The following is a 23624-nucleotide window of genomic DNA, read 5'->3' on the forward strand; positions in this document are numbered from 1 at the left end:
TAGAATAAATACATACAAGCATGTATGTTTGTAGGAGGGGGTGAGGTGATGGACAGCCTTGAAGCCGACAGTGAGGAGTTTTTGCCTGATGCGTAGGTTGATTGGTAGCCACTGGAGATTTTGGGGGAGGGGAGTAACATGCCCAGAGCATTTCTGCACAAAGACAATCCGGGCAGCGGTGTGAAGTATGGATTGAAGTGGGGAGAGACAGGAGGATGGGAGAGCTGCGCTGCTTCTCCACAAGCCACAAGCTACTGAGATCCAGGGCTGTGTTGGGGATGGGAGAGGACCCGCACGAGCCTGGGCCTTAGCACTTATTAGAGTACTTCACAAGCAATAATCGCTCAGTAATAATAATAATAATTGTGGTATTTGCTAAGTGCTTACTATGTGCCAAGCACTGTTCTAAGCACTGGGGTAGATACAAGGTATCAGGTTGTCCCACGTGGGGCTCAGAGTCTTAATCCCCATTTTACAGATGAAGTAACTAGCACAGAGAATAATAATAATAATGATAATGGTATTTGTTAAAGTGCTTACTACATGCCAAGCACTGTCCTAAGTGCTGGAGTAGATACAAGGTAAGCAGGTTGTCCCACGTGGGGCTCACAGTCCTAATCCCCATCTTACAAATGAGGTAACTGAGGCACAGAGAAGTGACTTGCCCAAAGTCACACAGCAGACAGGTGGTAGATAGGGATTAGAACCCACATCCTCTGACTCCCAAGCCCATGCTCTTTCCACTAAGCCACACTGCTTCTCACTACCATCGATGGATGGATGGGCCCACCTTCCTCACTAACCCTGGACCCAGGGTGGCAGGATCACAGGGGGAACCCTGGAGAAATCAATGAGTAGTGTTTATCCAGGGCCTCCAGGGTGCAAAGTGTTGTATTTCGAACTTGGAAGACATGACTTGGAAGGTAGGAGACATCCCCTCTTACCTCACCTTCCCCTCCCCAGGGTGCAAAGTGTTGTATTACGAACTTGGAAGACATGACTTGGAAGGTAGGAGACATCCCCTCTTACCTCACCTTCCCCTCCTACCTCACCTCCCTTCTCTCCTTCTCCAGCCCAGCCCGCACCCTCCACTCCTCTGCCGCTAATCTCCTCACCGTGCCTCGTTCTCGCCTGTCCCACCGTCGACTCCCGGCCCACGTCATCCCCCGGGCCTGGAATGCCTTCCCTCCGCACATCCGCCAAGCTAGCTCTCTTCTTCCCTTCAAAACCCTACTGAGAGCTCACCTCCTCCAGGAGGCCTTCCCAGACTGAGCCCCCTCCTTCCTCTCCCCCTCCTCACCCCCCCGCCTTACCTCCTTCCCCTCCCCACAGCACCTGTATATATGTATATATGTTTGTACATATTTATTCTGTTTTATTTTGTTAATGTTTTGTTTTGTTCTCTGTCTCCCCCTTTTAGACTGTGAGCCCGCTGTTGGGTAGGGACTGTCTCTAAATGTTGCCAACTTGTACTTCCCAAGCGCTTAGTCCAGTGCTCTGCACACAGTAAGCGCTCAATAAATACGATTGAATGAATGAATGAATGATCCCTGCCCACAAGTAATGTACAGTCCAGCAGGAAAGAAAAGCACTTAAATTACTGTTAGGAGGAAGTAATAGAGTGTGAAGGAGAGTACCTGAGAGCTCCAAGGGACGGCTGAGGAAGTAAAAAAGTGCTGATGTGGCAGTTGGGGGACACATAGGAGAAAGGTTGGAAATTAATCAGGGGAACCCCCTGGAGATGGCATAATGAATACAGCACAGGCCTGGGAGTATGAAGGTCGTGGGTTCTAATCCTAGCTCCAACCCGTCTGTTGCATGACCTTGGGCAAGTCACTTCGCTCCTCTAGGCCTCAGTTACCTCGTCTGTAAAATGCGGATTGAGACTGGGAGCCCCAAACGCGACAGGGACTGTGTCCAACCCAATTTGCTTGTATCCACCCCAGCGCTCACAGTTCCAGGCACATAGTAAGCACCTAACAAACGCCGCAATTCTTACTATCCTTATGTGATTTTAGAAACACGCCTTTGCGTGGCGGGGAAGGCTGCTGAACGGACCTCCCTGAAACAAGCGAACTAGACACATTTCAGCTACTTCCCTGGGCTCACGGCTTGGTAGAGAACTGAAGTTCCATAGGGGGTTAGGGGAAACAGAAAATGCCCAGAAGCAGATGTAGAAAAATACATCTGGAGTGAAAACTCAAGGGCTGAAAAGCGGCATCAAAAGAGGTGGGAACAGAAAGATCTTGTCAAAGACATAGGGTGGGGAGTGAAAGAACGGGTGGATAAGTTCCTCAGACAAAGTTGGGGGAGATGGGGCACAGCATAAGAGAAAGAGCCCAGGCCTGGGGGTCGGAGGACGTGGGTTCTAATCCTGGCTCTGCCAACTTGTCCACTCTGTGACCTAGGGCAAGCCACTTAACTTCTCTTTGCCTCAGCTATCTCATTTGGGGATTAAGACTGTGAGCCTTACCTAAGACAGGAATTGTGTCCAACCCCATCATCTTGTATCTACCCCAGTGCTTAGTACGGTGCCTGTCAAACAGTAAGCGCTTAAACGCCAGTTAAAAAAAAAAAATAAAGAGTCAGAACCAGCCTACGGTACCCCCACCCCCAACCACTCTGCTCCCCTGCTCCTCACGTGCCTGGCTCTGATTCTTCATTTCAAAGCAGACACCACAGCTCCCAGAACAGGTTTTATTTCATTGGAAAAATCAGTACAAACAACTGAGCCCCACGAAGAAAACATTTACTGCATCTTAAATAAAACTGAGCGGGGAGCAGCTCCGGAGGTGGGGGGGAGAGGGGAGGGGCGGAGGGATGGGGGACTTGCTGCTTTCAGCCGCTCACCTCACAACCTCAACCCCTCCGGGCCCCTTCTGAAGATCAAGTAGCCCACAGGAAACCCTGACGGGTCACACCCGGGCCCGGCTTCTCTCTGGGAGATCTCTTCGGGAGCAGGCTGCCGGCTAGTCCAACCCTTCGACCCTCTAGGCCCACCCTGACTGCCGCTCCGGCCGGAACCGAAGTGAAACCCGGGAGCTCTGGGCCGAGGGGTTTCTGGCCCCCCTTCACAGCATTACCTTTGGAGACCAAGAACAATGACAGCGATCCAAAAATATTTCTGCTCTGTAGAAAATCTCATTCTCCTGGCGCCCAAAGAGGTGGCCGCCAGCCTCGGCCCAGGGGCGGGGTAAGGCTGGCGGCGAGCGGCCTCTGGCCAGGCATCCTCCCCCGGCCCGCGGCATCTCAGTCTCACTGCAGAGGCCCAGCGAGCAGGAAGGGCGGAGCAGAGCGAGACGGGGGCAGTGGGTAGGGAAGGGGTTCGCTTGGTCAGTGGAACGGCAGGCGGGGGCGGGCTGGTCTGACCAGGTGGGGACCAGGATTTGGGCGACGGTCGGTGTCTTCAGGCTTTGGGGCCAGCTTGGCTCAAAGGCCGCCAGCCAAGAGACCTCAGACCACCGCTTGCGGGCGGCTGGGACCCCTATTCCTTTTCACTGGCTGCCGGGGCGTGGAGGGACTACGGAGGTGGTCACGGGTGGGCGGGGAGGGGCGTGGGAGGGAGAAGGGCTACACCAGCTTCTTGGCCTCAAAGAAGCTCTTGAGGTGGCGCATCTGCCAGATGCCTGTGAGGATGAGGATGACAGTCTGGGCGATGGACCACCACAGCACTCTCTGGTTGGTGCTCTCGCTCGTCAGGCGAAAACGCTCCTCGCGATACTGCGGGGACACCAGGGGCGATCAGTGCACCCCCTTCCAGCTTGGCGCTCCCGTACCCCCACCCAATCGGGGACCCCCGAGCCTCTCAAGTGCAGCTTCGGAGTGGGCCGAGGGGGCGAGTTTGCCTCGCCAACCGCCACTCTGGGATTTCCCCGGGTTTAGTGCCCCAGGGAGTCCCACTGAGTGCGAGAACCAGGATGGGGCTACCCAACTCTTCCTAGCCACCAGGAGACGAGACCCCCTAAGTGTTGCCAGATCTCCCAGACTGGGGTCGGCGGGGTCCTCGGCCCTCAAAGAGGGGGAGCCGGCTGACGGCAGATCCCGGGGTGGCTGGGACCCTCTTACCCGTTGGTAGTTCTGCTCCTTCTGGATCTGCTCCACCTGATCGAGCAGCTGGCGGGCGCGGAGCTGCAGCTCCGTCAGTTTGTCTTTGGCGGCAATTTCGGGGTAGTTGTTGGTGTGCTCCCCTACCTGGATGTCCAAGTGCACGCGCTGCGCACGAAACACACCCGGCTCAGCGGCTGCTCAAGAGACCCCAGCCCGGCAGCACCAGACCCTCAGGGGTAGCCAGCACCCCACTTCTGTGAGTGGGCGGGGAGACGCCCTGCCCTTTAAAGCCTCGGGCCCCTGGGTGGACTGGTGGGGAGGGCAGGCCGAGGGGGAGGCCGGCACACCCTGCCTGGAAACTACTGCTCTTCGGGCTGCCCCGAGGCTGGAATCACGGCTCCTCCACCAGCCTGCCAGATGACCGCTGGCAAGTCACTTCGCTTCTCGGGGCCTCAGTTCCCTCACCTGTAAAATGGGGATTCGATCCCGGTTCTCCCCCCATTCGGACCGTGAGCCCCACTGTGGGATGGGAACTGTGTCCGACTTGGTCATTACGCATCTACTCCAGTGCTTAATACAATACTTAGGTGTTTTAACAAACGCCACAGATGGTGACCCCTGGCCAAATGTCATACGCCTGGCCAACCCACCGGGAGTCCGGCTGCTCGGACAGAGGGGATCTCGTCCCGGGGAGTTTCCTCCGGCTCCCGCTACCCGTCTCTCGGCAACCGCTGGATCTCACTGCGGTCTCCCCCTCCCTTCTCCGCCCAAAGGGATGCAAGTTCAGCGGCCGAGGGAGGAAGGGAGGGAGGGAAGGAGACGGAGCCCGGGGGAAGGGGGAAGAAGAGCCCGGTCTCTGGCCTCACTAGCTTGCCGCCGGCGAAGATGGTCATGCGGGTGGAGTTGGAGTGCAGGCAGATCTGGTGCTCGCCCGGGGTGTGCGAGGTGAAGGTGAAGCGGCCCTCGGAGCCGTACTGGCGGGACAGCACCACCTGCCATGGGGAAGCCACCAGATAGTCTGGCCCGGGCCCGGTCCCTCCCTGGCTCCTCCCCAGGCTGACAGGCCGGCCTGCCTGCCCCAGGGTCAGGGGCCAGGCTGGCGGTGCCCAAGGGGACCCCCCCATTCATTCATTCATTCATTCAATCGTATTTATTGAGCGCTTACTGTGTGCAGAGCACTGTACTAAGCGCTTGGGAAGTCCAAGTTGGCAACATATAGAGACGGTCCCTACCAAACAGTGGGCTCACAGTCTAGAAGGGGGAGACAGGGAACAAAACAAAACATATTAACAAAATGAAATAAACGGAATAAATATATGCAAGTAAAATAAGTAGAGTAATAAATCCGAACAAACATATATACATATATACAGGTGCTGTGGGGAAGGGAAGGAGGTAAGGCGGGGGGATGGAGAGGGGGAGAGGAAGGAGGGGGCTCAGTCTGGGAAGACGTCCTGGAATCGCTTAGCACAGCCCTCGGCACATTCATTCATTCAATCAATCGTATTTATTGAGCGCTTACTGTGTGCAGAGCACTGTACTAAGCGCCTGGGAAGCCCAAGTTGGCACTACATAGAGACGGTCCCTACCCAACAGCGGGCTCACAGTCTAGAGAAGCAGCGTGGCTCAGTGGAAAGAGCCCGGGCTTTGGAGCCAGAGGTCATGGGTTCAAATCCTGGCTCTTGTCAGCTGGGTGACCTTTGGGCAAGTCACTTCACTTCTCTGAGCCTCAGTTCCCTCATCTGCAAAACGGGGTTTTCCCCCCTTTTAGACTGTGAGCCCACTGTTGGGTAGGGACTGTCTCTATATGTTGCCAGCTTGTACTTCCCAAGCGCTTAGTACAGTGCTCTGCACACAGTAAGCAATCAATAAATACGATTGATGATGATTCTCTCCTTCTCTCCTTCTACAGCCCAGCCCGCACCCTCCGCTCCTCATCTCCTCCCCGTACCTCGTTCTCGCCTGTCCCGCCATCGACCCCCGGCCCACGTCCTCCCCCGGGCCTGGAATGCCCCCAATCCCTCTGCCCACCCGCCAAGCTAGCTTTCTTCCTCCCTTCAAGGCCCTGCTGAGAGCTCACCTCCTCCAGGAGGCCTTCCCACACTGAGCCCCTTCCTTCCTCTCCCCCTCGTCCCCCTCTCCATCCGCCCATCTTACCTCCTTCCCTTCCCCACACCACCTGTATATATGTATATATGTTTGTACATATTTATTACTCTATTTATTTATTTTACTTGTACCTATCTATTCTATTTATTTTATTTTGTTAGTATGTTTGGTTTTGTTCTCTGTCTCCCCCTTTTAGACTGTGAGCCCCTTCCTCTCCCCCTCGTCCCCCTCTCCATCCCCCCATCTTACCTCCTTCCCTTCCCCACACCACCTGTATATATGTATATACGTTGGTACATATTTATTACTCTATTTATTTATTTATTTTACTTGTACCTATCTATTCTATCTATTCTATTTTGTTAGTACGTTTGGTTTTGTTCGCTGTCTCCCCCTTTTAGACTGTGAGCCCACTGTTGGGTAGGGACTGTCTCTCTATGTTGCCAATTTGTCCTTCCCAAGCGCTTAGTCCAGTGCTCTGCACATAGTAAGCGCTCAATAAATATGATTGATTGATTGGTTGATTGATGATGACGATGGGGATTAAGACTGTGGGCCCCCCGTGGGACAACCCGATCACCTTGTATCCCCCCCGGCGCTTAGAACAGTGCTTTGCACATAGTGAGCGCTTAACAAATGCCATCCTTATGATTATTATTACTAGGCGACTAGAAGTGTAGAAATTAGAGAGGGCAGTTGGAGTGTTTCACCACCACCACCAGCACCCCCCGGTCCGGTACCTTCCCGTCGGGGTCCTTCACTTCCACGTGCATGCCCAGCCCGGGCGTCGAGGGCAGGAAGGCTTCGCTCTGCTTGTCCCACAGCTGCGTGCGGTAGTTCCCTGCGGGACGGACCCGGGCCGGCTCAGCGCGCGGGAAAGGGGGGGGCCGGCCCCGCGCCTCCGCGCTCCCCGGCCCCCCGGTCCCGCCGGTCCCGCCCTCCCCCGGGCCTGACCGATGACCATGGTCTCGTCGGGGATCTCCTCGATGAAGCAGCGCTTCTCCGTCTCCCCGATGTGGAAATAGAGCCCCTGCGCGGCGGCCGCGCACAGCGCCCACAGCACCAGCGCCCGCCCGCCGCCTGCCATCGCGCCCGGCCCTCCGCGCAGGCGCAGTCGCCCCACGCTCGCCCCAAGCCCACTCAGCGCTGACATTCGGAGCCCTCTGCGCAGGCGCCGGGATCCTCCCGCCCGGCCCGGGGCCGCCGCGCCTGCGCACTGAGCTCTGTACCGTCGGGGGAGGAAAGGAGCATGCGCACTGCCCTCGGGCACGGTGCTGCCCTTCTTCTATGTCCGGGGCCGCCGCGCCTGCGCACTGAGCTCTGTACCGTCGGGGAAGGAAAGGGGCATGCGCACTGCCCTCGGGCTCGGTGCTGCCCTTCTTCTATGTCCGGAGCCGCCGCGCCTGCGCACTGAGCCCTGTACCGTAAGGGCATGTGCACTACCCTCGGGCTCGGGCGGGCGGAGTTGGTGCTGCCCTTCTATGTCCGGCGGCACCGCGCCTGCGCACTGAGCTCTGTACCGTCGGGGAAGGAAAGGAGCATGCGCGCTGCCCTTCTTCTATGTCCGGGGCCGCCGCGCCTGCGCACTGAGCTCTGTACCGTCGGGGCAGGAAAGAAGCATGCGCACTGCCCTCGGGCTCGGTGCTGCCCTTCTTCTGTGTCCGGGGCCGCCGCGCCTGCGCACTGGGCCCTGTGCCGTCGGGGAAGGAAAGGAGCATGCGCGCTGCCCTTCTATGTCCGTGGCCGCCGCGCCTGCGCACTGAGTTCTGTGCCGTCGGGGAAGGAAAGGAGCATGCGCACTACCCTGGGGCTCGGGCGGGGTTAATAATAATAATAATAATAATAATAATAGCATTTATTAAACGCTTACTATGTGCAAAGCACTGTTCTAAGCGCTGGGGGGATACAAAGTGATGAGGTTGTCCCATATGGGGCTCCCAGTCTTCATCCCCATTTTACAGACGAGGGAACAGAGGCACAGAGAAGTTAAGTGACTTGCCCAAAGTCACACAGCTGACAAGTGGCGGAGCCCGGATTTGAACCCATGACCTCTGACTCCAAAGCCCGGGCTCTTTCCCACTGAACCACGCTGCTTCCCTTCTTCTATGTCCGGGGCCGCCGCGCCTGCGCACTGAGCTCTGTGCCGTCGGGGAAGGAAAGGGGCATGTGCACTACCCTGGGGCTCGGGCGGGGCGGAGTTGGTGCTGCCCTTCTCTGTCCCGGCCCGTTGAGCAAGGGCCCCCGTGGCCCCTGTGTGCGCCCTTTGCTCCCGCCCCAGGAGAAGAAGACACCCAAGGGGCGCACTGGTTCTTGCAGCCCCAAGTGGACCGGTACTCCGGGGAATAATAATAATAATAATAATAATAGCATTTATTAAGCGTTTACTGTGTGCAAAGCACTGTTCTAAGCGCTGGGGAGTTTACAAGGGGATCAGGTTGTCCCACGTGGGGCTTACAGTCTTAATCCCCATTTTACAGATGAGGGAACTGAGGCACAGAGAAGTTGAGTGGCTCTCCATCCCCTCGCCCCCTCCTACCTCACCTCCCTTCTGTCCTTCTCCAGCCCAGCCCGCACCCTCCGCTCCTCTGCCGCTAATCTCCTCACCGTACCTCGTTCTCACCTGTCCCGCCATCGACCCCCGGCCCACGTCACCCCCCGGGCCTGGAATGCCCCCAATCCCTCTGCCCATCCGCCAAGCTAGCTCTCTTCCTCCCTTCAAGGCCCTACTGAGAGCTCCCCTCCTCCAGGAGGCCTACCCAGCCTGAGCCCCTTCCTTCCTCTCCTCCTCGTCCCCCTCTCCATCCCATCCTACCTCCTTCCCTTCCCCACAGTACCTGTATATATGTATATATGTTTGTACATATTTATTACTCTATTTTATTTTGTTAGTATGTTTGGTTTTGTTCTGTCTCCCCCTTTTAGACTGTGAGCCCACTGTTGGGTAGGGACTGTCTCTATATGTTGCCAACTTGTACTTCCCAAGCGCTTAGTACAGTGCTCTGCACACAGTAAGCGCTCAATAAATACGATTGATTAATTGATTGAGTGACTTGGAATGTTCCCTAGGGTTGGGCTTTCCTGCAACAGAAAGCCCCGGTTTCCATTCTCTTCCCTTCCCTTGCAGTTCCTGGGAGCCCCGTTTTCTCGCCCTTTAGCGCAAACTGCCCTGGGCCTGCCGGCTTACCCGTCCCCCCACCCCCGTCCCCGCACCCTTCTTCGTTTACGTCACAGCACGCACACTTGGCTCCTCTAGCAACAGCTTGCCCACTGTGACCCGGTAATAATCAATCGATCAGTCAATCAATCGTATTTATCAAGCGCTTACTGTGTGCAGAGCACTGTACTAAGCGCTTGAGAAGTACAAGCTGGCAACATATAGAGACGGTCCCTACCCAACAGTGGGCTCACGGTCTAGAAGGGGGAGACAGAGAACAAAACCAAACATACTAACAAAATAAAATAAATAGAATAGATAGGTACAAATAAAATAGAGTAATAAATATGTACAAACATATATACAGGTGCTGTGGGGAAGGGAAGGAGGTAAGATGGGGGGGATGGAGAGGGGGATGAGGGGGAGAGGAGGGAAGGGGCTCAGTCTGGGAAGGCCTCCTGGAGGAGATGTTAAGCCCTTCTTGTGTGCCAAGTACTATGCGCTGGGTTAGGTATACTTTAATCAAGTTCCCCGTGGGGCTCACAGTCTAAATAGGAGGGAGAGGAAGTACTGAGTTCCCCATTTTGCAGATGAGGGGACTGTGGCCAGAGAAGTGAAGTGACTTGCCTAAGGGCACCCAGCAGACAACTGGCAGAGCAGGAATTAGAACCCAGGTCCTCTGACTCCCATGCCGAGGCTCTTTCCAGTAGGCCATGCTGCTTCACCCTGATCTCGTTTATCCCGCCAGCAACCCCTTTCCCCTATCCTCTTTCTGGCCTGGAACTCCCTCCCTCGCCATACACACCGGATCATCACTCTTTCATTCATTCTTTCAATCATATTTATTGAGCGCTTACTGTGTGCAGAGCACTATTACTAAGCCCTTGGAAAGTACCTTGAAACCACCTTGCGAGCCTGAGGTCACATCTCCTCCGAGAGGCCTTCCTCGATTAAGCCCTCTTTTTCCTGGCTCCCTCTCCCTTCTGTGTCACCTGTGCACTTGGATCTGTGACCTATGGGCATTTGATATCCTCCCCACAGCACTTATGTCTGCATCCATAAATTATATGTTACTTATTCGTACCGATGTTGTTCTCCCCCTCTAGGCTGTAAGCTCAGTGTGGGTAGGGGACGTAGCTGCTGATTCTGTTGCAATGTATTCTCCTAAGGGCATAGTACAGTGCTCTGCACACAGGAAGCGCTCAATAAATATCATGGTGGTTACCCGTCCACCTCGGCATTAAACAAAACCTCACCTTTGTTTCAAAGCACTCAATCACCGTGGCTCTCCTACCTCACCTCACTACTCTCCTACCACAACCCAGCCCGCACACTTCACCCCTCTAATGCTAACCTTCTCACTAGGCCTCGATCTTGACTATCTCATCCCTGACCCCTCGCCCACGTCCTGCCTCTGGCCTGGAACACCCTCCCTCCTCATAAACGACCGACAACTACTCTCCCCTTCCTCAAAGCCTTACTGAAGGCACATCTCCTCCAAGAGGCCTTCCCAGACTAAGTCCCCACTTTCCTCTTCTCCCACTCCCTTCTGCATCACCCTGACTTGCTCCCTTTGTTCTTCCCCCCTACCAGCCCCACAGGATTTATAATCTGTGACTTATTTATTTATATTAGCGTCTGTCTCGCCCCATCTAGACTGTAAGCTCGTTGTGAGCAGGGAATGCGTCTGTTTATTATTGCATTGTACTCTCCCAAGGGCTTAGTACAGTGGCCTGCACACAGAGCTCAATAAAAACGACAATGAATGAACTGATGATGATTACGATGATGATAACTCTGGGGCGGCTCAGTCCACAGCCCCTTGGGGACACCAACATTTGGAGGAGGCCCGTGGTCCCTCCAGAGATTCACCCTTTAGCTTCCTTCCTTTTATTCCCTGCCCGAGGCCGCTCCTCTTCTTCCCCATCGACCCCAAGTGGGCTAAAGAGGTGGCCAGGCCCCCGTGGGCCTTCAGCATAAGGCTTTGCCCAAGTTAGCCGCTCTTGTGACATTCCCAGTAACATAATGCTCCCCTTATATAATGGCATTTATTAAGCGCTTACTATGTGCAAAGCACTGTTCTAAGCGCTGGGGGGATACAAGGTGATCAGGTTGTCCCACATTGGGGTTCACAGTCTTAATCCCCATTTTACAGATGAGGTAGCTGAGGCCCAGAGAAGTGAAGTGACTTGCCCAAAGTCACTCAGCTGACAAGTGGCAGAGCGGGGATTTGACCCCATGACCTCTGACTTCAAAGCCCGGGCTCTTTCCACTGAGCCACGCTGCTTCTCGACTGTGAGCCTTCTCGACTGTGAGCCTGTTGTGGGCAGGGACTGTCTCTTGCTGAACTGTACTTTCCTAGGTATTGTCCTCTACCCGAGGGCTTAGTACAGTGCTCCGCATGCTCAGTAAATCAATCAATCAATGAATCGTATTTACTGAGCGCTTACCGTGTGCAGAGCACTGGACTAAGTGCTTGGGAAGTCCAAGTTGGCAACGTAGAGAGACAGTCCCTACCCAACAGCGGGCTCACAGGCTAGAAGGGGGAGACAGAGAGCAAAACCAAACATACTAACAAAATAAAATAAATAGAATAGATATGTACAAGTAAAATAGAGTAATAAATATGCACAAACATATATACATATACAGGTGCTGTGGGGAAGGGAAGGAGGTAAGATGAGGGGGATGGAGGGGGGGCAAGGGGGAGCAGAGGGAAGGGGCTCAGTGTGGGAAGGCCTCCTGGAGGAGGTGAGCTCTCAATAGGGCCTTGAAGGGAGGAAGAGAGGGAGGTTGGAGGATGGGCAGAGGGATTGGGGGCATTCCGGGCCCGGGGGAGGACGTGGGCCGGGGGTCGATGGCGGGACAGGCGACAACGGGGCCTAACGGTGAGGAGATTAGCGGCGGAGGAGCGGAGGGTGCGGGGTGGGCTGGAGAAGAACAGAAGGGAGGGGAGGGAGGAGGGGGCGAGGGGAATGAATGAATGAATAGCTCGGTGGGCACGCCGTCAGCCCTTCAAGCCGAAGGGGGGGGGGGGGGGGGGGGGCGGAAAGAACCGGCGTTTTACTACGTCACGGGCCGAGGGCGCGGAAGGCGACCGGGCCGGGAGGGGGAGGGGCGGGGCCGCGCGATGACGCCGGACGTTGGGGCGGGGCGGGGCGGGGCGCCGGGGGGGAGTTGCCGGGAGCGGCGGGCTCGGAGCCTCATTCCCGGGTGGAGCCGGAGCCGGAGCCAGGTAACTGCCCGCCTACGGCCGTTCGTTCGTCCGCCCGCCCGGCCGGCCGCGCTCCCGGCGGGGCCTCCGGTGGGGCCGAGCCCGGCGCCCGTCCGGCCGAGGGGTCCGACCGCCCGCCCTGCCGCGCCCCAGGGGCCGCCGAGCGGAGCCGAGCCGGGCTGCGGAGTGACGGGCGCCGCAGCCAATGGGAGCCGGCCGCCCGGGCGCGCGCGCCGGCGGCGAGGCGGGGGATTGGCGGGCGGCGCCCGGGGGGGCGGGGCCCGGGCGGACGGCCCGGGGAGGGAGGGAGGGAGCGGGCGGCCCGCAAGGTCGCGGGGTGAGGGTCACGTGGGGCTCGACGGGGCGGGGGGGGGCTCCGCGCCCTCCCCTCTCCTCCCGGTCGGTCCGTCCGTCCGGCCGGCCGGTCCCGTGCCCGACCCCCGAAGCTGCCGGGAAGGGGCGCGGTCCGAGCGGACGGACGGACGGCTGACCGACCGACCGACCGACTGACCGACTGACCTTGGCCGGCGTTCCGGGCCTCCCCGCCGGGGCCAACCGCCGCCCTCGCGCGCCCTTCTTCTCCCAATCCCGCCGCCCGGACCCCCCAGGGTGCCAAGCCAGGGACTCCCTCCTCCTCCTCCTCCTATCAATCGTATTTATTGAGCGCTTACTATGTGCACAGCACTGTACTAAGCGCTTGGGAAGTACAAGTTGGCAACATAGAGAGACAGTCCCTACCCAACAGTGGGCTCACAGTCTAAAAGGTGATATACCTCTTCTCCTCTTCTTCTCCTAATCCCGCCCGGCCGCCCGGGTCAGCAACTGGCGCCAGCGTGGGGATCCCGGGGGTCAATCCATCAATCGTATTTATTGATTAAATAATCAACAGCGCTTAACAAATGCCATCGTTATTGTTATTATTTATTGAGCGCTTACTGTGTGCAGAGCGCTGTACTAGGCGCTTGGGAAGTACAAGTCGGCAACACGTAGAGGCAGCCCCTACCCAACAGCGGGCTCACAGTCTAGAAGGGGGAGACAGAGAACAGAACCAAACATACTGACAAAATAAAATAAATAGAATAGATATGTACAAGTAAGATAAATAAGTAGAGTAATAAATATGTACAGGCGGGAGGTTGGCCCACCCTCCACCGGCCCCCTCCCCAGCGAGAGCGGGGACCCGGGCCGGGGCTCAGAACCGGACGTTTTTCGGTCGCCCTTTGGGCCTTGAAACCCTGAGCCAGGAGCGAGCCGTGGCTTTCATTCATTCAATCATATTGATTGAGCGCTTACTGTGTGCAGAGCACTGTACTAAGCGTTTGGGAAGTACAAGTTGGCAACATATAGAGACAGTCCCTATCTAACAGTGGGCTCACAGGCTTTCGGCCCCAGCTCCTGGTTTTTCCTCGTTCAGGGATCGGCTGAGCTTGGGGAGGTGGATGGACGGACGCCCCCTCCCACGGGGCCCGCCCGAGTTGGCGGGGACCCCCTTCCTCCCACCCCGGGGAGAGGCCTAAGGACTGCTGGCCCACGCACCGCCTGCCTAGCTAGTTTCGGGGGTGCAAATCAATCAATCGATCATATTTATTGAGCGCTTACTGTGTGCAGAGCACTGGACTAAGCGCTTGGGAAGTACAGGTTGGCAACATGTAGAGACGGGCCCTACCCAACAGTGGGCTCACAGTCTAGGCCGAAGCGGGGAAGCCCCGGGACCCCAAGAAGCCCCAGCTCCTTTCCGGCTTGGGCTGCAAACTGGGCCATCCGTCCCCTCCAACTAGAGGAGGAGGGCTTCCCCCGCTTCTGCAAGCACCCCCGTCTCCCCAGAGGGTGGGCTGGGAGGGACCGGGTGGGACGGATAGGACACTTCAGGGCTGGGGGTGCTCAATAAAGATGGTCTTTATTAATAATAATAATGGCATTTATTAAACGCTTACTATGTGCAAAGCACTGGTCTAAGCGCTGGGGAGGTTACAAAGTGATCAGGTTGTCCCACGGTGGGGGGGACCACTCACAGTCTTCATCCCCATTTTACAGATGAGGGAACTGAGGCCCAGAGAAGTTAAGTGACTTGCCCAAAGTCACACAGCTGACAATTGGCAGAGCTGGGATTTGAACCCATGACCTCTGACTCCAAAGCCCATGCTCTTTTCCACTGAGCCATGCTGCTTCTCCAGTGAGGACTTACTTACTGTATGCAGAGCGCTGTGTCAGCATCTGTCCTCACGCCCTTCCCCACACCCTCCCTGTGGGTCATTCCCACACACACTCACACACCCCAGCTCTCCGGCCGTGACCCAGGGACTTCAGCTCAGGTTCACCCTCCGACTTGGGCCATATTTGTCATGGGGAAGCTCGACCAGCTGATTCTCCAGCTGAGCCCGTGACCTCCGCGTCCTGCTGAAACCTCAGCTCTTCCCCGATAGACGCTTGGCCCCGGTCACCGATTCGAATCGAGTGCGAGGACGGCCGTGGGTGGGGCGAGGAGTGGACTGGACCATATCCACCTGCTAGCCTATCTCTGGATCGCCTGGTATCGGCCCAGTGACCTTGCATTCTTCCAGTCGAGGTGGAGTTATTTGCCTCTTAATTGCCCTTGCCTCTTGTTTATCTTCAGAGTGAAGCCGGGTAAAGTCGGGTTTCACAATCGCCTTGGGCTGCGGGATCTCATTGATGACTCCCGTTGGCTTCTCCGTGGACTACCTGATGGGGGTCACTTTTCTAGCCCCTTGAGCTGGTGCCCACATACCTGAGAACCTGGTTTTGGAGTGGGGTAACAACAGTGGTAATAAAATGTGGTATGAAGTGCTTACTAACTTTGTGCCAAGCACCTTACTTGTCCCTGGGGTGGATATACGTGATAAGAGCAGACATGGTCTCTGTCCTACACGGGACAGTCTAAGGAGGGTGAAAAGGCATTAAATCCCCATTTCACAGATGAGGATACCGTGAGGCCCAGAGAAGTGGCTCATCCAAGGTCATAAAGCAGTCAAGAGGTGCAACCGGGATCTCCTAGGTCCCAGCCCTTTGCTCTTTCTGCTAGGCCACACCACTCTTTCTTCGTTCTTACTGTGTGCTGAGCACTGGGGCAGAAAGAAGGCAACCCGATGGGACCCAATCCTTGTCCCCCGTGGAGCTCACAATCTAAGAGGGAGGGAGAGCGGGGATCTTTTCCCCATCGTTCAGGGGCCCAGAGAGGTGAGGCAAGCCGTCCAAAGTCACAGGGCAGGCCAGGGCAGAGCCAGACTAGAAATTGGTCCGATAAGGAGCCGAGGTAAAACCTACCGCCTTCAGATCACCCTGGTTCTAGTTTGTCGTGCTGCGAATGATAATAATTACTGTGGCATTCGTTAAGCGCTTACTGTGTGCCAGGCCCTGCTCTGCCAGGTGGAAGAGGTGTTTCCGGCCCTGGGGGCTCGGCTGTTTTGTCCAGGGGTCCAATCAAAGCTGGGTTCCGGTTCCTCTCTGAAGGATGGAAGTTCATTGTGGGCAGGGGATATAATAATAACAATAATAATAATGGTATTTATTAAGCACTTACTATGTGCAAAGCACTGTCTACCAATTCTGTTATATTGTACTCTTGAGAAGAAACAGCTTGGCCTAGTGGAAAGAGCACTGGCCCGGGAATCAGAAGGGCCTGGCTGCTCATCCTGGCTTCCCCACTCTTCTTTGTGACCTTGGGCAAGTCGCCAGACTTTTCTGTGGCTCAGTTCCCTCATCTGTAAAATGGGGACTAAGACTGTGAGCCCCATGTGGGACAGGGACCGTGTCCAACCTGATTAGCTTGTATCTACCCCAGCACCACTTATGGTGCCTGGTACACAGTGCTTAACAAGTACCCTTAAAAAAAAATACATAGTACAGTGCTGTGCCCACAGTAAGCACTGAATAACTACGACTGATTGGATGGGCCCGGGAAGGGGGAAGAGTTGATTTAAGCGCCTTGCCCTTCTCTGGCTTGTGCTAAGCACTTTGATGGGTGGTTGCCTGCTGCAAGTGACGGAATGAGCTGGGTGAGGCAAAGGCAGGTTTGCTCACCTTCTCCTGCCCACTCTCTCTTTACCCAGCAGCGAACCTGCCCAGTGCTCTCTCTCCGCCCACCGCGGCCTCGCTCCTCCAGCCCATGGCCCGCCCTCTGCCCTCACTTCTGGGCTTCTGCCCTGGCTTCTGGTGTTCTTGATCCCAGTGCGGCCTTGGGTGCTGTGTTTCGTTGGCCCCTTCCCTGTCTCCCAGCATGGCGGCCAGAGAGCCCAGGGGAAGTAAGATGGGCCGTTTCTGGTCTGATCATAGGGCTCTGCTTTTGAAAAAGGGAAATAAATGGTATTTGTTAAGCACTTACTATGTGCCAGGCGCTGTTCTATGCTGTGGGGTAGATACAAGACAGTCAGGTTGGACACCGTCCATGTCCCATGTGGGGCTCACAGTCTTAATCCCCTGTTTTATAGATGAGGCACAAAGAAGTTTGACATGCCCATCATCACACAACAGACGTGGTTGTGGCAGGAAACTTGTCTAACGACTCTGTTATATTGTATTCTCCCAAGTGCTTAGTACAGTGCCCTACACACAATAGCACTCAGTAAATACCGTCAATCGTTGTGGCAGAATCTGGATTAGAACCCAGGTCCTCCGACTCCCTGGGTCTTGTGTCCCCCCGCTTCTTCCCAAGCTGCAGGTGGACGCTCCCGGGGCCGGGGCGGGGGGGACACAGGGTCCCCAGTCTGTACTGCCCGGGATGGAGCCCATGACATCTGGTGACTATTTCTCCTCCCGTAGTGACACCCATGCCCATCATCCTCGTCAGCTCTTCCGTACATGTAACTCCCTTCTCAGGCCCCCTGTTCCTCCCCCTCCTCCTTCCCTCACCCCCAACGATCTGGCCTCCTACTTCATTAATAAAATTAACTCCATCAGGTCTGAGCTCCCCAAAGTCACTCCTCCCCCTTCTCCAACCCGCCGGCTCTCAACCCTATCTGCTACTCTCCCATCCTTCCCCAGCAGTATCCTCAGATGAGAACTCCTCCCTCCTCTCAAGTGCTACTCTGGCCACCTGTTCATCTGACCCCATTCCCTCTCGTCTTATGAAATCTCTCGCCCCGTCCCTCCTCCCCTCCTTAACTTCCATGTTCAACTGCTCACTCTCCACTTGTTCCTTCCCCTCTGCCTTCAAACATGCCCACGTCTCCCCCACCCTAAAAAAAACCCTCTCTTGACCCCATCTCCCCTTCTAGTTATCGCCCTATCTCCCTCCTACCATTCCTTTCCAAACTCCTTGAACGAGTCGTCTACACGCGCTGTCTCGAATTCCTCAACGCCAACTCTCTCCTCGACCCCCTCCAATCTTGCTTCCGTCCCCTACATTCCACCGAAACTGCCCTCTCAAAGGTCACCAGTGACCTCCCGCTTGCCAAATCCAACGGCTCCTACTCTGTCCTAATCCTCCTCGACCTCTCAGCTGCCTTCGACACTGTGTACCACCCCCTTCTCCTCAACACGCTATCCAACCATGGCTTCACAGGCTCTGTCCTCTCCTGGTTCTCCTCTTATCTCTCTGGCCGTTCATTCTCAGTCTCTTTTGCGGGCTCCTCCTCCCCCTCCCATCCCCTTACTGTAGGGATTCCTCAAGGGTCAGTTCTTGGTCCCCTTCTGTTCTCTATCTATACTCACTCCCTTGGTGAACTCATTCACTCCCATGGCTTCAGCTATCCTCTCTACGCTGGTGACACCCAAATCTACATCTCTGCCCCTGCTCTCTCTCCTTCCCTTCAGGCTCATGTCTCCTCCTGCCTTCAAGACATCACCATCTGGATGTCTGCCTGCCATCTAAAACTCAGTATGTCCAGGACTGAACTCCTTATCTTCCCTCCCAAACCCTGCCCTGTCCCTGACTTTCCCATCACTGTTGACAGCACTACCATCCTTCGCGTCTCACAAGCCCGCAACCTTGGTGTCATCCTCGAATCTCTCGTTCACCCCTCACATCCAATCTGTCACCAAAACCTGCCGGTCTCACCTCCGCAACATCGCCAAGATCCGCCCTTTCCTCTCCATCCAAACCGCTACCCTGCTGGTTCAATCTCTCATCCTATCCCGACTGGATTACTGCATCAGCCTCCTCACTGATCTCCCATCCTCCTGTCTCTCCCCACTTCAGTCTATACTTCACGCTGCTGCCCGGATCGTCTTTGTGCAGAAACGCTCTGGGCATGTTACTCCCCTCCTCAAAAATCTCCAGTGGCTACCAGTCAACCTACGCATCAGGCAAAAACTCCTCACTCTCGACTTCAAGGTTCTCCATCACCTCGTCCCCTCCTACCTCACCTCCCTTCTTTCCTTCTGCGGCCCAGCCCGCATCCTCCGCTCCTCTGCCGCCAACCACCTCACTGTGCCTCGTTCTCGCCTGTCTCGCCTTTGACCCCCAGCCCACGTCCTCCCCCTGGCCTGGAATGCCCTCCCTCCGCACATCCGCCAAGCTAGCTCTCTTCCTCCCTTCAAAGCCCTACTGAGAGCTCACTTCCTCCAGGAGGCCTTCCCAGACTGAGCCCCCTCCTTCCTCTCCCCCCAACCCCCCGCCCTACCTCCTTCCCCTCCCCACAGCACCTGTATATATGTTTGTACAGATTTATTACTCTATTTTACTTGTACATATTTACTATTCTATTTATTTTATTTTGTTAATATGTTTTGTTTTGTTGTCTGTCCCCCCCTCTAGACTGTGAGCCCACTGTTGGATAGGGACCGTCTCTATATGTTGCCAACTTGTACTTCCCAAGCGCTTAGTACAGTGCTCTGCACACAGTAAGTGCCCGACAAATACGATTGAATGAATGAATGACCTTAGGGCCTCGTGGGAGGAGATCGCCCAGTCGGAGGCCAGCCCTGTCCCCTGGGTCCTCCCAGCCTCTGGTGCAGTAGGGTCGGCTTCAAGATGTGCCAGGGCATCCAGGGAGTGGTATGAAGGACTGAGGGCCGGGGTCCGACCCTAGCCAGATGGGCAGGAGCCAGGCCAGAAGGGAGGTTTCGGGGAGCGGACTGGGACAGAGAGTGGATTCTCATACTGCGTCTCCCCGAGGGCTCGGTATGGTGCTTGGCACAAAGTAAACACTTAATAAAAACACTAAACTATTGTTATCATTGAGCCTCTTTCCGTGGGGTTTCTCTTCCTGGGACCAGAGACCCCCCGCCATCTCTCTCTGTCCCAGAAAGCCGCTGGGGTTATCTGGGCCCTCTCTCTGGGCTGGAATTTGTTAGAATTCTGTTCCGTCTTTAGGGTGTAGTTAGGTAGCATATTAACTGAGTGTTGCTGGATACCAAGCACTGTGCTAAGAACTGAGGCGGATACAAGCTGATCAGATCAGACACCTTCTCGGTCCCACTGGGAGCTAAGAGGGTGGGAGAGCTTACCCCCATTTTACAGCTGAGGAAGGATATAAGTGAATCTCCCAAGGTTCCAGAGTCACCTGAGTCCCCGATCCGTGGGCTTTCCGCTAGGCCTTCCCGCCTCTGCCCCTCTTCAGTCCCACATTTCAGTCATTCAGGCCCCCGTGGGCCGACCCCATGACTCTGCCGGCCTCGGTCTCCACCGGACACGATCCCGCAGGTGAAGAGGGGTCAGTGTGGAGTGCCCAACTCGACCGTCTGGTTGGTCTAGTGGTGGGGTCTACGCCGGCCCTGCGGCCCCAGGAATCCTTTTGCCACGGGGCGGGGCGTTCTGGCCCGTGGGGCTTCCGGAGAGGATGGGCAGGGTGTCCCCCGGCCCAGCTTGGACGGGGTCCCTGGACCCCAGTCAGGGTTGTCCAGCTCCACAGAGAGTCCTTTTCCCCCAACTGGCCGGGCCCCAATGCGGGTGAAGCCCAGTGGTTGAGCACGATGGAGCCTTCCAGCGTCCAGCTGCCGCCTCCCAAATGTCTGGCAGGCCCCCCCAAGCACCTTGAGCCAGGCCGCCGGCGGGCATCCAGAGGATACTCAGGAAATAGCACTGGTTGATTTGTTGGGCCGGGGGGGTGGGGCTGACTTTTGAATCCTTGCTCGCAGTGTTGGCCTTTTCTTTAGGCAAGTTTTTTCTCCTTTGTTTCTAGAAATGATTATTTTAAAATCATGTAGTCTTCGGCTTTTCAGGCTTCAAAAAGGTGGCCATTTTAAGTTGTGTGTGGACGGCCTCTGATGTTCCCAGGACTCTCTGTGGTTTTTGTTTCTTTTAACTACCCCCATCCTCCTGCCCCCCAATTTTTTTTTCTTGACCGGGTATTATTCTAGGGAGTTTTCCCTTTTGGTTGATCTTACTTCTCTGCCCTTAGGCACAGAGCTGAGCGAGAGGGTGTCCCCTAGCCCGTGGGCCGCCCAGAGCCACTTGGTCTCCGGCCGAGGGAGAGCTGACGGCCCCCGCCCCTTTTCTCTGTGGCTCCCAGCCCCTGCCCTTGGGGGAGAGGAGTTGGGATGCTCCTGGGCTCAGCGTTTTGGTTAACGCAACCGAGGGGAGATGCCCCGAAAATGGCCTCCAGTGGGTGAGCCTGCCCTGGGCTGGGGCTGAGTAACATCGCTGGAATGCCCTGATGGCTTCCCGGCACGGGCTCGTTCCCGTCCAGGGCCTGCTGGATGGAAAGAGAATAATGAGAAATGTTTCCAAGCTGAGCTGTCCCCACTGCTGGCCTGGCCCGGCCTGGTCACGCCCCCCCACAGTCACACTCATGCAAGCACACCCCGTCAGCGTTTCCTCCGGCCGTTGCCAGGTGGGTCGGGGGTTGGGGGGACGTCGTCTAACGGGGCCCCTCCCCGGCCTTCCCCTCAGACCGGGCCGAGCTGTCTGCAGAGGGACCGGCCGGACGGGCGGGCTGCTCCGGGTTGGGGTGGGTAGCGTTGCAGCCCCTGGCACGCTTCTGGCTCGGTTGGCATCGAGTGGGCACAGATTGTGTGCCAGAGGGCCGGGCTGAGACCTGGGGTTGAGACAGGCGATCGGATGTGACCCGGGCGTCGTGGCTGGGCCTTCCGACTCCCCGTTCCCGCCGCAGGGGCGGGAGGGGAGCAGGACCAAGTCCAGCCTGGTGGCCGCGGCCCCACTCCTCCCCCACCGACGGTCTTCCCTTGGCTGTTGGGGTCGCCCCCTCCCCTGCCCCTCTGCTGAACGTCTAAAGCCTTTCCCTCTCTGTGTGTCCAGCAGAACATCAGGACGAGCCAAGATGTTCCACGTCCGGACCTGCGCCGCGAAGCTGAGGCCGCTGACGACCTCACAGACTGTTCAGACGCTGGCCCACGGCCGGCTTACGGCCACAGCGGCCACCAGGACGTTCCCCCACATCAGGTGCTACAGCGCACCTGGGGCTGCTGAGCCCTTTCTCAGCGGGACTAGTTCCAACTATGTGGAGGAAATGTACTATGCTTGGTTGGAAAACCCCAAGAGTGTCCACAAGGTAAGGAACGGGCCCGCCGAGGGCCTCCTCTCCCCTCCATGCCCGGTGCCGGGTCAGGTCTGTGCCCGGGAGACGCCGCTCACCAAACCGGGAGCTGGAACGGCAGGAGGAGCGGCCGCTGGGATCCTACCCGGACACGAAGACGCGGCCCTGCCTTTTGCAAGACTCCGTCTCCGCCGAGGGCCTGCCCGGGGCCGGAGTGGGCCGGGGGTCGGGTCGGGGGGTTCGGGTCCCTCGGGGCTGGTGGCTGCGCACCCGCTTGTAACCGTTCCGGGCTGTCCCCGTTTTGGCACGGCCCAGGTCGGAGCGGCGCATGGCTGGACGGCTTCTTATGAGCTGACCGACCGAAGGGGATGCTCGCCACCCGTAGGCCCTGTCAGCATCTCGAGGGGCAGGAGAAGGGGACATACACAGCCACCTGCTCCTCAGAGCCTATGTGTAGGGGGCCCCTCGAGGGGGCTGGCACTGTCTAGGTTGACACTGCAGGCTAAGGGTCAGGCGTCCTGGCAGGTGGGAGCGCTGCTCTGATTCCGGGGAATTGTGTTTGGCAAATGATCTCGTGGCACGCGGCTTGGACCTGGGAACTGGGGCTCAGGGAAGCAGGTCCCTGAGCCGGGCATTCCCCTGGAGTGTGCCCTGTTATCCGTTCTGCATGCCAGCCAGTCTCTGGCTCCCTGGCAGATCAGTCGGGGGGACAGTTACTGCCCCTTGACACCTTGGGAGGTCATGAGGCCGGCACTCCCATAGTAAGGTTCCAGATTCATTCATTCATTCATTCGATCATATTTATTGGGCGCTTACTGTGTGCAGAGCACTGTACTAAGCGCTTGGGAAGTCCAAGTTGGCAACATATAGAGACGGTCCCTACCCAACAACGGGCTCACAGTCTGGAAAAGATTGATGTGCCGACCCCACTTGGCCCCAGCCCCAGGGGGCTCCCAGCCCCGGGAGCCAGCTGGAGCTGGGGCAGCGGGTCAGAGAAGGCCACAGGGGACCCGGTCTCCAAGTGGGTCTTCTCCTTTGTGTCCAGCTCCCCAGGCCTCCTGGGGGTCACCGCCGGTCCTTTCCCAGAGCCCGGCCTTGCTGGCCCTCAGATTGAGACTGTCTGTCTCTCTCTGGATGGGGCCTGTGACTTGGAAGTGAATGTATTTGGCTGGGGACTTTGCCACTGGGCCATGGCCCTTGGAAAGCAGCTGGGTCCTGAGGTCTGGGGTGGAGTCCACATAGTCAACTGGGGCCCATTCCCTGCCCCACACAGAGGGAGAGTGAGCAGAGATCTTGGACCCATTGTACCGAAGGAGAAACTGAGGCCCAGAGAGACTCGGTGACTTGGCCGAGGTCACACAGCTGGCCAGGGGCAGTGGCAGGACTCAAACCTGGCTACCGGGCCCTTGCTCCGAGCCAACCCAGGGGGAGGGAGCTGCTGCCGGGGGGAAGGAATCTGAAACGGCAGACTTCTCCTTTCTGGGATCCTTGGGGCGGAGAACTGTTTCTCCTTCGGACCAAGTCAGTGACAGGTACCCGGGGTCAGGGCATTCCAGGCGTGCGGCAGCTCAGTGTGGAGCTCCCACACTGGAGCTGGCCGGCAGCCGAGCTGCACCTTTCCACCGGGTGGGCAGCCAGGAAAAGGTTTATACGGGAGGAGCTCCGCCCTCGATGCTGGGTTTTCCTGGGAGGATCCTAAAATGGGGTC

At 56.9% G+C, this 23624-nt stretch overlaps 2 protein-coding genes across 5 annotated transcripts in view; one reads left to right on the top strand and one right to left on the bottom strand.

Moving 5' to 3' along the window:
- Window positions 1-2683: 2683 nt before the first annotated feature.
- On the bottom strand, window positions 2684-7261 carry TMED4 (transmembrane p24 trafficking protein 4). Its single transcript, XM_038753680.1, has 5 exons — window positions 7111-7261; window positions 6897-6997; window positions 4914-5039; window positions 4066-4212; window positions 2684-3720 (listed from the first exon to the last, which is right to left on the bottom strand). Exons 1-5 carry the CDS (start codon window positions 7241-7243, stop codon window positions 3571-3573), a joined length of 657 nt encoding a protein of 218 aa, XP_038609608.1. The 5' UTR covers window positions 7244-7261; the 3' UTR covers window positions 2684-3570.
- Window positions 7262-12489: 5228 nt separating this feature from the next.
- OGDH (oxoglutarate dehydrogenase) overlaps window positions 12490-23624 on the top strand; it is a 32645-nt gene continuing 21510 nt past the window's right edge. For 3 of the 4 annotated variants that reach the window (XM_038753406.1, XM_038753409.1, XM_038753408.1), the window contains exons 1-2: window positions 12490-12545; window positions 21679-21931. In XM_038753406.1, the coding sequence (XP_038609334.1) occupies window positions 21701-21931 (231 nt within the window). In that variant the 5' untranslated portion in view covers window positions 12490-12545; window positions 21679-21700. The remainder of the gene's footprint in view (window positions 12546-21678; window positions 21932-23624) is intronic. The other variant, XM_038753407.1, reaches the window with a different exon arrangement.

This window comes from Tachyglossus aculeatus, chromosome 11 (genome assembly GCF_015852505.1).
Source record: "Tachyglossus aculeatus isolate mTacAcu1 chromosome 11, mTacAcu1.pri, whole genome shotgun sequence".
Lineage (NCBI taxonomy): Eukaryota > Metazoa > Chordata > Mammalia > Monotremata > Tachyglossidae > Tachyglossus > Tachyglossus aculeatus.